We start from the raw sequence: 16,345 nt of genomic DNA, 5'->3' as shown, positions 1-16,345 counted from the left end.
TGAGTTGGCCGATTATACCTACTCAGTACTTGTACTGACCCCTACTTTTATGTTCTTCTTGTTGTTTTGTGAAGCGCAACAAGTGTACCAGTGACTTCGACTCGTCCGCAACTCTAGCCAGTCTTCAGCATATCAGATTTCAGGGTGAGCTATTGTTCCTAGCTCGGACTGGATTTTCTCATTCGTGTCTTGATGTCCTTGAAGCTCGGACATGGACCATTCATTTACTTATTTTAGTTTCTTAAATACTCTTAGATTTAGTAATTTGAGGATAGATGTTCTTGTGGTGATGACTTCCAGATTTTGCGGATAATAGTTGATAAATTTTAGAATGTTTATTTATTGGTTTTATTAATAAGATTTTGAGTCTTCCGCATTATGTTGGGGTTTAGATTTGTTGGTTCGCTCACATAGTAGGATAAGTGTGGGTGCCACTCGCGGCTCGTTTTGGGTCGTGACATAAACTTTTTAAAAGAAATAAATTACACCCTCTATATTTTTTGATTAGTCACATCTCGGTTCTCGGATGTTAATCTAACGATTAAATTTCAAAATATTGATTTTTTTAAATATAGTTTTTGAGAGTTATGTATTAATATGAGAAGGATTGCAATTTATGATTTTTTTAATATAATTTTTAAATATTTAAATTTAAGATAGGATACATAAACATGACCCTTAACTTGACATCAGCTAATAACTATGATCTTTAACTTTGAATTTGTACAAGTATGCACTTAAACTTGTATAAAATTAAATAAATAGACACATCCGTCCTACATGACAATCTACATGGAAAATTTGTGTCCTACACGTACTATGCCATGTAGGACATGTATATCTACGTATCCAAATTTTATACAAGTTTAAGTGTTTACTTGTGCATACTCAAAGTTGGAGGGCGTAGTTGTCTGGTAAAACCACGTTAAGGTTCATGTTTATGTATTATGCCTAAATTTAAAATATAAAGTATTAAGTTATTTTAATTTAATTCAAATCTAAAAATTAATTAAATTGACTTTCGCAAACAAAAAAAGTGATAAATAAAAAGGAACGAAACGAGTATTATAGGACGCATGCAATTTCCACAAAGTTTCTTTCATCTTCACTTTCAAATTATGTGTAAATGTATTAAGACTTTTCAACGAAGAAAAATTAATAAATTTTGGTGAAGTGAACTTTGACTAAAAACGAGTTCCAATTTTGTGGTCTACACTATGTTGAATGTAGACCATTATTTTGGACAAATTATTTTTTATTTTTTTACACGTAACATAGTCTAATTCTCTAATATATCATATTTAGTTAGCGTTTGATTATAATTTTTTTTTATAAAATTGAAGATATCAAATTTTATTTGGCTGAATATTTTTACAAAAAAAAAAAAGGTTAGAAAAGTGTTTTTTTCTCATGTTCGAAACAATTTTCCAACTTGAAGTTGTAAATTATAATTATTTAGTGTTTTGAATTTGTCCGTGTGAAACTAAGTATGATAAAGTTAAATTAAAAACCTACTCTTTCAATTTAAATTTCTTAAATGATCGTTCAATATTTGAGAAATTTATCATCTAAAATCACATTGATTTCGTTTAGAATTCAAATATTATTCTATTATTATTATTACCCTAAAAGAAATATAAAAAATATGAAAACTTCGTTCTCTTCTAGTTGACATGTCATATTATATTAAAATTTCATTTTGAAAAGAAAAAAAAAGCACAGCCAAGTCTCTCCTTAGTCATTAATCGTGATGATCATTGGTCTTTTCTTAAAATTATTATTATTATTATTATTACTATTCATTTAATATTTAATATTTAATATTTATATCTAAATACAATTAATTTAGATTTGAACCAAATAAAATGAAAAACATTCAAATTCCAAAGAATTACTGTTATTGTGTCTAAAGAAGACCAAAGTTGACAAAGTTGACCAAGCCCAATGTGGTGCTAACTAACCTCAAGTCGTCATGGCTTACGTTAATTATTATTATTATTATTATTATTATTATTATTATTATTTTATTTTTTTTTACAATAAATGTTGGTATTTTATTTGGGATTCGATGGATTGATTTGAATTTATAATAAATTTTTCTTTTTCAATTTATGCTCAAATCAAAAATCTCTATTAAGGGTGAATAAATTTTATCAAAATCTCTTCACAATTATTAACAATTTAAGATTAAAAAGAAAATAAATAAATTATTCTCACACTTTTCCCCACTTGCATGCATGTGAGTAGAGTTGAGTGAGTGAGGGTTTTCAGTTTCAGACGAATTCAATAGTAATATGTTGTATTGGTATGTTAGAAAATTAAATATATAAATATATATATATATATATATATATATATATATATTATCTTGAACTCCTAACAAAATTAATTGACGACTTAATAATAAGAAAGGAGTCATATAAATTATGTACGCACTAGTGTTTTGTATTTTAAAATGTTTTTTTTATGTCCTGAAATTTAGAACTTCAAACTCTTAATTTTGACTCTAACACTACACGTAAGATATTAGAATATATTTTCAACATATAAAAACAAACAAAAGTGAATCTTGTCGGTGAGAAAAACAATATTTATCAATCGTGCCTATAGTTGTTCATGCATTTACAATAAAAAAAATTCATCAAGAAAATCTATAATAAGAAAAAGTAATCGTTTTGTGCAATAATATTTGTTCACTCTTAATTTTACACATTTTTTAAAAAACTATAAATAAAAGGGTAATGAAACTATATTACCCTTTGAATATGTTAAATATAATATTCTTATAAGTGTAATAGAAAAATAACTAAAATTAATAATAAGAATAAATTAGAAACTAAGGTGCCGTTTGGTTACGGTATAACTTACCTTTTATTCATGTATAAAATAAATGTATTAAGTTATACTATGTTTGGTAGAATTTTTTGTTTAAGTAGAAAAGTCAACATATTTTATACCATGTTTGGTTGCATTTTTGTAGTCCTACATAATTAATATCAACCTAACTTATGAGAGAATTTATGTATAAAGTTATGCAGGATAGAAGGTGTAATAAATTATATGGATATTAGTTATACATGTATTAAAGTGATAAATTACATATTTACCTTATTAATTTATTTTATTATTTTTAATTGAAAACTTTATTGTTCCCATCAACATGTAATGTTTTTATTTCTAATTTTTTATGTATATATATATATATATATATACATATATATATATATTATTTTCATTTCTTTTTTTATATTTATCGTTTTGATTGATTTATGCAAATATAAATATTTTTTAATATTAGAAATTGATTGTATATTTTTTTAACGGCACATATGCTAATCAAATATTAGCATTATATATTACTTAATATATTTCATATTTTATTAGCATTTATTATTATTTTGTAAATAATATATATTAATAATTTATAACATATTTATATTCAATAGTTAATAATTCATGTATTGTAATAACAAATACATGCTAACTAAACCCTGCATAGTTAATATCTGTATAACTAAACCCTACATAACTCTAACCAGTAACCAAACAACTCCTAAGTGTACAATAATTCATTAATTTTATAAATTGAATAAATATATAAGATATTTCAAAATAATATAATTAGCAACTATTATTATAATAATAACAAAATCATAGCCCAAAATAGATGGGATATAGTTATTAAAATTCCAACAGAATGCATTCATTACATGTAGGATATTTGCTTTACTAAATTGAGACTCCCTATGTCACAATTCACATTTTACATTGGGTCTATCACATGTTCACGTTTTACTTATTCAATCTTATTAAAAATATTTTTTATTTTATTTTTAAAAATTAAATATAATTTATTTTTATATATATATTTTAATTTTATTTTAAAATATTTAAGCGACTCATAATTACTAAGAATAATATATGATTATAATTATATTTATTATTTCTTAAAAATAACATTTATGAAATCTAAGTATGAATAAATAAAGATGGACTAGGAAAGTAGCATATTGAATTATTGATCAACTTAATATCTAGAAGATTTTAATTTAAGAAAGGTTGCTTCTTTGATTATACTTTCTACGATTTAATTTTTGTGATTTCGATTTTATATTAGTTAGTTAAAAAATATTATATATTTTATATTTAAATATATATTTTTTTAATGACAAGGGAAATCCACAATCGCTATTCTTTGGGTGCGCACAGGGTAAAACTCCCGTTCCTATGCAATAGCTCGCAAACCACATAGGAAAGGTAACCCGCACTAAGCAAGCCTGGTGCGACGAGCTCGACCCAGAAGGCAAATCCCTTGCTTACGCTGGCAAGAGATTTCGAACTTGAGACCTCCAACATCAAAGTCCCAAACCATATCACTGGACCATCCCGAAGGATATTTAAATACTATTTTTAATGATAATGAGAAATACATATTACCAAGAATTTTAAAATTTTCCTTCATTTGTTTTAAAAAATAATTTTTAAAATGTAAGCCACAAAAATTGAAGTTGGGTGAGTATTTTAAAAATACATAGGTCAGTTGACCATACATATAGATATAAATGCAATTAGATATTATATGATCTTTGTGACCATACATATAGATATAAATGCATTTAGATAATTATATCTGTCTTATGTAAGTTAGGATTAAATTTTCTATGTGCAACGGATACAATGTGGATGGCAACCAACTACTTGCTTGAGTGATCTATTTAGATATTTCATGTATAGCCTTTGAGCTTATCATGGATTATAATTAGGTGGTTTATGGTTACGGTTAAAAAAATAATCTGAATTATAATTTAAAACAAATCGATTTAGAAAATTAATTTTTTGTTTTGTTTGATTTGGTTTGATTAGGTCTGGTTTTAAATTTTGAAAATCGATATTATTTGGTTTGATTTTGATTTCACAAAAAAAATTTGAAAGAATAACCAAATCGAACCGAGAAATTATATATTACTTTTATAGTTATTTATATATTATTCATTAATAAAATATAAATATTTTGTTAAATTTTAATTAATTACTTAAGTCTTTAACTTTATCATTTTCTCAAGCCCAACACTTAAATTTTAAATGTAATTTAGATAAATCTCATTAGTGTTAAGAGTCAATTACATTATTTCCCTATTATTTTCGAAATTACAAGAATCCCTTAAAATTTATGAATTTCAAATACATTTTTAGACTTCCAGATAGATCAACAACATCCAGATATAGAGGGGAGGGATGTATTCTCAGAGGGGAGAGATGTATCAGAGAGAGATGAGGGATAATACCAGAGAGAGGAGAGGAATGTAACCGAGAGGGGAGGGATGTATCAGAGAGGAGAAGGAAATAAGATTGTATCAGGGAGAGGAAAGTGATGTATTTGAGAAGGAATCTTTAATTTATTTTAAAATAGTAAAGAGTTTTAGAGATTATGGTAAAATAAGATGTGTAGTTAGGTAACTTTAGTCCAATTATTACAACCCTAAGTCCAAGTCCATCAAAATTTATTACTTTAGTCTTTACCTATCCGATCTTACATAAGATAGTCACACTTTTTCTTAATCAATAGATAATAATATTTGTACTATTGCTTAATTATTCAATTCAATACACAATAACTTTCCTATTGATTGTTCATGTATTAGGTGTTTGTATATATCGAGCAACCTTTGTCCTCAAAAAAAATTACTACTTTCAAATCTGAAAAAACTGAACCAAATCAACAGTTATTTTTTCCGTTTGATTTAATTTTAAATTTTTTAAAACCAATTAGATTGAATTGATTTTTTAATCAATATTCAATCCAAATTTAATTATGAATATCCCTATCTATAATTCAAATCGAACAATGAACACCCCTGAATGTCTCCCTCTATGTTGTGGAAGGCCAACAACATAATCCACCACTATTTTTGAGTTTCTTATTATATGAAGTGGTACCAAATTGTATTAAAATTATGTTATAAATCTATATTAAGTTGTATGAAATTATATTTTATGTTTTTAAGTTATTGTAGTAATAAATATTAAATTTGTATGAATATTATATGAAAAATGTATTGTTGTATAGTTATATTAAATTTTCAAAAATAAATCAACATAAATTTTAAGCAAAATTTATATATTTATAGAAATATTTTTATACATGACATAGTGAGCGAGATTTGAATTCTTAAATAAGATTTGCAATGTTGATTTTTTAGATATCTAATATGAACTTTAAACAATGATATGTATAGTAATTTCACACTAATTTTATATACGAAATTGTGAGCAGAATTGTAAACGTTGAACAAAAATTTAAAGTGTGATTTCGTATTTGTTTTGAATTTTTTTTTTAAACTATGTTTGGTAAACGAAAATCTCTTGTCACAATTGGTAAATATCAAATATGTATAAGTTTTTTCCATAAACTCCCAAACCCAAATAGTACTAATTATTTGGCTAAACAAGAATATTTACATCTTTTTTTTCTTCACAATTAATGCTTATTTCATATTGAGAAGCTATATATAATTCTATGCAAATATAGAAGTTCTTGTGTTTATCTTTGTGATCAATTAACCAACTTGCATTAATTTAAGTTCTAAACTACATGATATTTGTAATCGTTGATAATATAAGTCAAAATGCAAATGATTTCATCGCATTCGCTTTATTTTTCATAGAGTGTTAAGTAAGTCTGTCTTACCTAAAATAGGTGTTCAACATGAAAATGTATTCAGTTGAAAGCAACAACAAATATAGTGTGATATCAAACACAACAGATGTATTTTAAAGTAAACGTGAAGTTTATGAAGATGTAAGGCTTCATGTACAAATAACACATAATTTTCCTCCTTATTCATCCTATCTCCTTGAATCTCCCCCACATTTTCATAGTCTTTCATTTTGAATACTTAAATTTATCTCACTAATTAAAATCGATATTTTATCAAAATTTATTGATGGAATATAATAGTGGATATGTATATGATATGCATTATATGTATCACAATATATCTCAAATATATAGGTGTTTTACATGTTTATATACATTACCTATACATATTATTTCAGCTATGCGGTAATATGAATGCTAATAATATGTTTTATTCCATCTATACATTCTAATAATATATCTCAGATTCTTTAAAAACATTATATATTAATAAGAAAATTTTAAAAATAGCAAATATAACAGACATAATAAGGATCTATAGCTATAGTTTAAAAAATTGTGCTTCATAGCTGTATTTATGTTTGCTATGGAGGTTGCAGTTTGCATATTTCTACCCGGTTTGTATATCTCGATTGCGAATATACAAATATGGTAAGTATATACAAATTTTGTATATATACTTAATATATGTAAGAATTTTTCAGAACTTCGTTTGTATGTTTTTCCAGGGTAAGTTATTATAAGTTTCTTATAATCGTATACAACATATACAAAATTCTGGATTTATACAATCAGGAACCGAATTATACAAATTTTGAATTTATACAAATCCAAGGAATAGCAAGAATTGAGGAAACTATAGAGACAAATTATAATTTTCTTAAACTATAGATATAATACCTAATATAGATTAAATATTTGCTATTCAATGTAATTTTTAGTAGTAATGATATATCTATATTCTTTAAAAATATTATATATTAATTAGTGCAAAATATAAGATATATTTTAGAGATTGAATGAAAGGCCATTGTATCATAATGGGCCACAAACTATGAATGGGCTACATGGGCCAAAAGGCCACACTATCACGATTGGGCCACAAGATCGTGGAGAATCAGGCCCATTATGACAAATATTACGGTAAATAGCAATAACAAACCATTTTTCCTCGACATAAATTTATATTTTCATATTATAATGTAACACAAGTTATGCATCCAGCAGCATAACAATTTAAAATTGAGAGATTATATGGGAACGATGAATTGTCATATGATTTACATCAGAGGTGTATCCAAGATTTCGAATAATGGGTGCACTGTTTCTGAAAAGATGGATCTGATCGGTTTAAGATTTAAGTTCTTACCGTTGATAATAGTTAAAATTTTAAAATCATAGATCCAAAATTATAATGCTTAATTAGTTAAAACGCCAAAAGTACTAATAGTCACTTAGAGCGGTGTTATTCAATTTTAGAAAGAAAAATAAAACAAGATAGATATAAAAATCTAAATTTTTAGTCCACTCAATCATTGTCGCATTATATAATACTTCGAGTGTCATTCAAAAATCTATATTTAACAAAAAAAATAAAAATATAACAATATTATGATTTCGGAGGGGCATGATTTTACGTGAATCCGGTGACCTTTTCCTACGGATTTACATGTGCCCTAGATAAATAGCGAATGGACTCCCATTTTTCATTTTAATTTTGCATAATTCTCCTAGTTTCTTTTATTATATATATATATATATTGATGTAATAATGATTCAACGCACCATTAACATGTATTTTAAATATATATTGATTCAAATTTCTTATTCACATATAAGAAGTCATAAACACCTCAAGTATAATTCACATATTTTGTTATTTCAAATATCCATTAATATATCTGTATTAATCGTCTTCCTCCAAGTCCTTAATTAACCTTAAGTAATTAAAAAGAAATTCTTACGTAACTTATAAAATTAAGTGATTACAATTTACAAAGATTTCTTTAGACGGAGTTGAGAAAAATCATGGAATAAAGAATGCATAGAGAGAAAAAAAATGTAAAAAATAGTGAAAATTAAAAAATTACTCATAACTTAAGTATGTAACTGAATTTTCAATACAAATTTATACGGTTTATTTATGGAGACTCTATCAAAAATAGCCTATCCCACTATATTTATAAGTATAAAAATTAGCCTCCCCACTATATTCACAAGGTAATAGTAAAATTTGCGCTCATTTTATCTGCGCCAATTCAACTTGTAAGATTTCATTGACACCTTGTTTTGGATGGTTGTACTCGTTGTATTGTATTACATTGCATTGCTAATTTAATTACAATAATTTTTTTTGATTTATTATATTGTTTCGTTGAAATAGCTCATTAGATAACACGAAAAGAATCATTTAATGTATTTTGATCAATTTATGTGATTACATCATTATCTTAAGAGTTTTTTCACATTTTTTCTTTATTTATGATTTAATAATTATATTTTCTCTTTTTCCCTTTTTTCATAATAGCTCTACTCTATATTCTACTAATGATAATTGCATGACATTATAACAATAAAGAATACGAAAAAAGGTTAAAAATACTCTTAACCTATCTGAAATAGCTCATATATACCCTAAACTATATTTTGGCTTAAAATTATCCTTTTCGTCAAACTATTGGGTCAAAAGTGCCCTTCTAAATAACGGAAATTGTTAAATGCCATGTGGATGCCACATAAATGCCACATGACACCCCAATAAATTTCCACTGCCACATAGACTAAAAGGAAAAGGGTCAAAAGTACCCTTAAACTATCCGAAATAGATCATATTTACCTATAAACTATATTTCGATTCAAAACTACCCTTCCCGTCAAACTATTGAGTCAAAAGTGACCTTCTTATTAGAGAAAATTGTCAAATTCCACATGTGCCACATTGACTAAATCTCTAAATCTTAATTACTCATTTACCCTCATTTCATTATTTTTCAGAAACGATTTCACCCCTCTTCCTCATTTCGCGGCTAAGATTTCACAGTTTTTTTCGTCGCTGGGTTTCAAAGTGGATATTCATGGTTATAGGTTGGTAAACTTTTTTCTTATTTTATTGTGTTAACAACCACGAAAATCCACTTTGAAACTCAGCTCCGAAGAAAGTTATGAAACCTTGACCACGAAATGACGGGAAAGTTGTGAAATTCTAACTATCATACTTTGAAATCGTAAACGTAATAAAATAAGAAAAAATATTTACTAACCCAACCATGAATATCCACTTTGAAACTCAGCCCCCAAGAAAGCTACGAAGCCTTAGCTGCGAAGTTAGGGGAAAGTTGTGAAATCCTAACTATGATGCTTTGAAATCATAAACATAATAAAATAAGAAAAATTATTTACTAACCTATAAGCATGAATATCCACTCTGAAACCCAGCCACGAAGAAAAGTATGAAACCCTAGCCGCGAAATGAGGGAGAACGGGTGAATATATCATTTCTGAAATAATGAAATGAGGGGGGAAGTAATTAAGATTTAGGGATTTAGTCTATGTGGCAGTGGAACCTTATTGGCATGCAACGCGGCATCCACATGATATTTAACAACTTCTATTGATAAGAACGGTACTTTTGATCCAATAGTTTGACGGAAAGGGCAGTTTTGAGTCGAAATATAGTTTAAGGGTAAATATGAGCTATTTCAGATAGTTTAAGGGTATTTTTGATCCTTTCTATTTAGTCTGTGGCAGTGAAATCCTATTGGCATTTAATGTGGCATCCACGTGGCATTTAACAACTTCCGTTAATAAGAAGGGTACTTTTGACCCAATAGTATGGCGGGAAGGGTAGTTTTGAGCCGAAATAAATTTTAAAGGTATATATGAGCTATTTCGAATAGTTTAAGAATATTTTTATTTCTTTTTCCTAAAAAATAATACAATTATCTAACGAATTTATTCATTAAAATAATATAACACAATATAATATATTATAAAATCATACATAACAACGTTCTGAAATATTATTATGATTATTTGTTGATCAAAAGAAATGGTCAAAATAACTTTAATAAAAAGATAGACAAAATTAAACCTACATAAAGAAAAAGGAAAAAATAAAAATAATATAACGCAATATAATATATTATAAAATCATACGTAACAACGTTCTGGAATATTATTGTGATTATTTGTTGATCAAAAGAAATGGTCTAAGATAACTTTAGTAAAAAGATAGACAAAATTAAACCTACATAAAGAAAAAGGAAAAAATAAAAATAAAAATAAAGAGAGGGTATAATGGGAAGATATTGGGAAGTGAGGTCTCACACGTTTTTACTGCTACTTAAAGGGTTCTGTATTATCTTCTCTGCCGCTACACTATTTTTAGGGTTTTTCAGTCTCTCTTCCTTCAACCTCTTCTCATCTGCTCCAGAAAAAATTATACTCGAATATGAGGTAAAATCTAAATCGAAAATTTTATTTTGCTTTCAGTTTATATTTTTCGTAAGATCTCCGGTTATTACTGTCTATTTTTGCGATTTTTTAAATTTTTTTTCGTTGTATTATACTGGTTATTTTGTTTTTGTTGTTGATGATGTTGTTGTGTTTATTCATTTATGTATGAGTGTGATTTTTTTTGTAGAACTGCAGATATATTGATGTATTTTGTTTATTGTGGTTTAATATAATCATCAGTTTTGTTTTTTTTTAAAATAATTTAATTGTGTGTAAAAAAAAGCTAAAAAGGTAGAAATTTAGTATATTATTAAGGGGATATTGAAGTGGTATCAGTAATACTTGTATATCCTTCCTATTTAGTATTAATCGGAGGTGTATTTGTGATTTGAAGGAGATTCTTTGTTCTCAGGTCAAGTAGTTGCACCATCGATGATTTTCTTGCGGTTGTGTAGTTTCAGGCTATGTTGCTCGGACTCTTCAAAATGTTGTAACACTTGTAGGAGTGGTGTTTTTGAAGATTTCGAGCAATATAGGTTTTGGTTACCAGTGTCAGTACTTGTATGCATGTTTCCTGAGATATACTATGACACACTCATTCTGGTGACTGATTCTCTTTTGCTTATTAGCTAGTTATAGTAGTAACATTGCTATATCTCCATGATAGATATGGAGTATAGTTGACATGGTAGTTGTGTCTATTGAAGTCAAATTGGAAATTGTCTGGTAGATATTCATCTCCTAAATGGAGGATATGAAAATTATTTCTCAAGTCAATTTTTAAAATGATAGAACAACTTCCTATTTTAGTTTATAATTAGTGTGGTGAATGCCACATTGTTTATTGGAACTCAGTATGTGATTATATTGAGACTCATCTAATTTTCACAACACCCCTTGCATGTGTAATCTAATTTCCCTCTTTTAACTAAAGATCAACTTTTTCTTGGTTGGCAGTCTCCATCCAGAAGTCAAGTGGGCACAAAGGCCTGATGTCGTGTATCTCACTGTGATGCTACCAGATGCTAAAGATGCAAAAGTAAACTTGGATCCAGAAGGAGTGTTTAACTTCTCTGCTAGTGCTGGGACAGGAGACCGTCACTATGAGTTGAAGCTTGAGCTTCAGGATAAAGTTAATGTTGAGGTAGGAAGTTGTTATTTGATTTGGTTACATCATTGGATTGATTTGAATTTTCTAGTCACTCAGACTATCATATTTCCAATTGGGTCAGGTTAGGTAGAACCAACGTCATGTTGTAAATCATGCTTATAGAAGCCCAATAACAAGTGTAGTTGAACAAATTTTGAAACCCTAACTTTATTTTCTATTTACAGTAAGATGTCAACAAGTAGGTGATTTATCAATCATCAAATAGTAACAAATGGATGGTAGTTTATATGATTTTGCTGTCATAATATAGTAGGTAATGGTGAAGGGAACTGGGTCAGATCAAATACTATTTTAAGTGGGCCTTATTTAATCACTACAATTGTTTATCCATGTTGTATAGAATTGTATTGTAATTTTGCAATTTTATTCTGTAGGAGAGCAAAATTAGTACTGGTGTGAGAAGTATATTCTGCATTTTGCAAAAAGCAGAGCCAAAATGGTGGACTAAATTACTGCGTGGAGACGGTAAAGCACCACACTATGTGAAGGTAGATTGGGACAAGTGGGTGGATGAAGATGATGAACCTGATGCTGGTATCATCTCTATCATGACCTGTTAATCTCTTACAGTAGTTGGTATCACACATGCAAAAACTGACTTTTTTACTGTTTCAAACATTTTTAGGTCCTGGGGATATGGATATGAATTCAATGGATTTCTCAGTAAGAATTTACTGTATTACTCTATCTATATGTTGCTTTTTTGATTTGGAATATCTTTTAATCTTTCTATTCACCTGTGTTATTTTGTAGAAATTCGGTGATATGGGTGGAATGGGAGGTGATATGGCTTCGATGATGGGTGGAATGGGCGGAATGGGTGGAATGATGGGAGGAATGGGTGGAATGGGTGGAATGATGGGAGGAATGGGTGGCATGATGGGTGGAATGGGAGGTGATATGGCTGGAATGATGGGTGGAATGGGAGGTGATATGGGGGATGACCTTGATGAGAGTGACGACGAAGGTAATTTGACAGCTCTGAAACTTGTATAGATTGTTGCTTTCTGTTTAATGATGTGTTGTTAGATTTGCATCCTCGTGATTGCAACTATTACGTATCTTGCACTTCTTCTTTTGGCTCTTCTTTCTGCATAAATAAGTTCTCTTTCCTTGTTCTCCTCCGTAATGCACAGGGTGGAGAAGAATTTAATAGCAAACCTATTGAAGCATGTTGCTTGCAAAGAAAAGTTTTAAATATGATGAGAAAATTATTCATTGTGTTATAAATCATGTTTGGATTCATGTGATTCTTCAAAATTGTTATGGTTGATGGTGAACTTGGCCAAATCCTTGTTGTACCAACTTTTTCTGATTATATTCAATATGATGAGGAATTTATGCATTGTGTTATAAATCATGTGTGATTCTTCCAAATTGATATGGTTGAAATTGGTGAGTGTAACCAAATCCTTGTTGTACCAACTGTTTCTGATTGTATTCTGCAAGACCTTCAAGTTCCATCAGAAACAAATTCAGACCTCCAATCATGTCTATGAAATATAAACCCTTCCATTGCAAGATCAACTAATAAACTCTTAAACTTCTTTTTGAAAGAATAAAGTGGTATACAAAGAGTAATAATTATATTGTTTTAGTTGATAAGATTTAAGGTACTTGACTTTATATGTTAAATCGTTTATCTGATGACTTCTCCAATAACTTTTATGATGAGAAATCAAGAACTAGAAAGAGTCTAGAACTTGAGATGTAGATATTAGTGTACCTCTCTTGGTGTGTTTCAGGATGAAGTTCGACTCCTAGTCTTGCCTCCTCCCAATAGTTGATGTAAAGAGGTGGATAAGTTTGAGATACATGTTGTAGATGTGCCAATCAGGATAGTTCCCGAATGAAGTAATGACATACTTTACCATAGACAATTTGTGAAGAGGAGATGCTCGTATGTCCTAGTGCGGAGGTGTGAGAGGTTCGTTATGGATGGGTTTATGAGAGGTAGAGGGGAACTGAAATAGTATTGGGTAGGTGATTAGAGAGAGGATATGATGCAATTTCAGCCTACCAATGACATGACTTAGATGGTAGGTGCGGAAGGCATCTATTAGGGTAGAAGGTTCATGGGTAGCAGTGCGTTGTCTTGCTATCAGTTCATATTAGTATTTGTAGTATCGCCATTGTAGTTTCTTGTTTTTTGATTTCTATTACTAATGTACCTTGATTATTATGCTATTTTTTGTTTTGTTTTTTATTTCTTGTACTTCCGTTACTTATTTCTTGGTATTGCTTTGGACGATTTTTCTTGAGCCAAGTCTCAAAAACAACCTCTCCACCTCTTAGCTAGGGGTGGTAAGGTTTGCTTTACTCTCTACCCTCCCCAGACCCAAAACCTTGTGGGACTACACCTGATATTTTGTTGTACCATAGGTAAATATGTATTTGAACTTCATAAGAATGTCCAACATGTGTAATACCGTTTTGATTATGTCCGAGTTTTATAAACCCAATTTGTTCTCTTCTCCAGAGCCCGAAGTGATAAAGCCTTCCGCTAAAGCTGCTGAGGTGGTAGATGCGAAACCTAAGGCAGAAGGTGAAGCTGCTGCATAGGCAAGAAGCAGAAGCTCGGGTGCATAAGTAGACGCTGCTGCTTGGCTTGCTTTCAGCAATGCACTAGAGTGGCATGGTTATAATTCGTCCCTTTCAGTTCATGAAAGTAAAAGAAGTTTATGGCCGATGGGAGTTTGTTATGAGGGACATTATTATCATTTTCATCCACCTAAGCCGGGAAAACATGCTTTAGATTGTTTGACTTTTGTACTATCGTTTTAGTTCGACTTATAATGGTGTTTGCTCGACTTATGCATCAAATCTCTGTATCTTCCTTAACCTGCAGTATCTATCTCTTTTCGATAGTTCTGCTTACACTATCTGGTTGTTTCGAAACTAGTTCAACATTCTAGAGTAGTAAAAAAATGTTTGATGAATGATCCTCTGCATGTGCAGTTCATTTCTCAGTTTCATTATCCGTTAGTATTAAACTAGGTGGAAGAAATTAGCCTGGAACAAGCAGTCTGCTTATTTTCAAATTGCTTTAAATATTAGGTTCAGAGGTTTGACATATGAATGCATCAGTGCTTAATATATGTTTACAAGTCCTAGCAAACATAAGCTCTGTTGAGTAGGCTAGCATAGGTTCACATCATTGATTAAAACTCTTTATCTTTCTATTTTCCTCTTATCTCGGTTAGAAAAAAATACAATTAACAAGTTCATCAGTCTTCCATCAAATGCCTCGTTCATATTTATTTGCATTTTATCAATTAAAAGCTTGTATAACTATCATATTATATACATGTAAGATGGAAAAAGGCATAGATTTTCTCCTGAACTTGTTTCGAAAAGTCAGTCACATGCTTAAATTATTATGATGACTTATTACACACTGTTACTATTTAAAAGTGAATTTATTTACCTCTCGACACCTGTAGTACCACGCTCACAATATGTGGTGTATTACACTCGCTGCCACGTTAGCGCCGTGTCAGTGCCACGTTAGAAATTTAAAAAAATAATACATTTTTTTTATTTTTAATGAAATTTTTGGTATATTTTACACTAATTTATCTCCAATTAATAATTAAAGTTCTCTAATGATTATATTTTCTTTATAGCAAAATTATAATAAGATGAAGATTTTAACAATAGCCGCCAAGAACACTAATCGAAATATGGAGCTAATTTATGGACTGAAAAATTCTCCCGTTCTCTCGAAAAAGTCCGTCATAGCTGCAGTGGCTACGAAATTTCATAAATTTTATCTTGCCAATGACATGAAAAAAATCTTTTGTCAACAAGCACAAATCAAAACCCACAAAACTTAGATTGATGATAAGTAATTTGCTAGTAAGCTAAGAAGAAGTTGAAGAAAGAAGAAGAAAGATTTTTTTTTTTTAAAGAAAGAGAAGAACAATATGTTTCGTCAAGAGGGTTGGGTCGAAGAAGAAGAAGAAGAAGAAGAAGGTGGGTTGTGAAAAAGAAGAAATGTAGAAGGTGGGAGTGGGTATATATATACCTTAATTTTAACTTTTTTTCGTACATCAATAAAT

At 29.1% G+C, this 16,345-nt stretch overlaps 1 protein-coding gene across 1 annotated transcript; it reads left to right on the top strand.

The window, feature by feature from the left end:
• Positions 1 to 10,970: 10,970 nt before the first annotated feature.
• LOC107031545 (uncharacterized protein OsI_027940) lies at positions 10,971 to 15,182 on the top strand. The gene is made up of 6 exons (XM_015232959.2): positions 10,971 to 11,113; positions 12,071 to 12,257; positions 12,659 to 12,818; positions 12,910 to 12,947; positions 13,038 to 13,251; positions 14,764 to 15,182. Exons 1-6 carry the CDS (start codon positions 11,109 to 11,111, stop codon positions 14,844 to 14,846), a joined length of 687 nt encoding a protein of 228 aa, XP_015088445.1. The 5' UTR covers positions 10,971 to 11,108; the 3' UTR covers positions 14,847 to 15,182.
• Positions 15,183 to 16,345: the final 1,163 nt, after the last annotated feature.

This window comes from Solanum pennellii, chromosome 9 (genome assembly GCF_001406875.1).
Source record: "Solanum pennellii chromosome 9, SPENNV200".
Taxonomy (NCBI): domain Eukaryota; kingdom Viridiplantae; phylum Streptophyta; class Magnoliopsida; order Solanales; family Solanaceae; genus Solanum; species Solanum pennellii.
The sequence above is the reverse complement of the archived record's forward strand: the minus strand, read 5'-3'. Positions and strand labels throughout refer to the sequence as shown.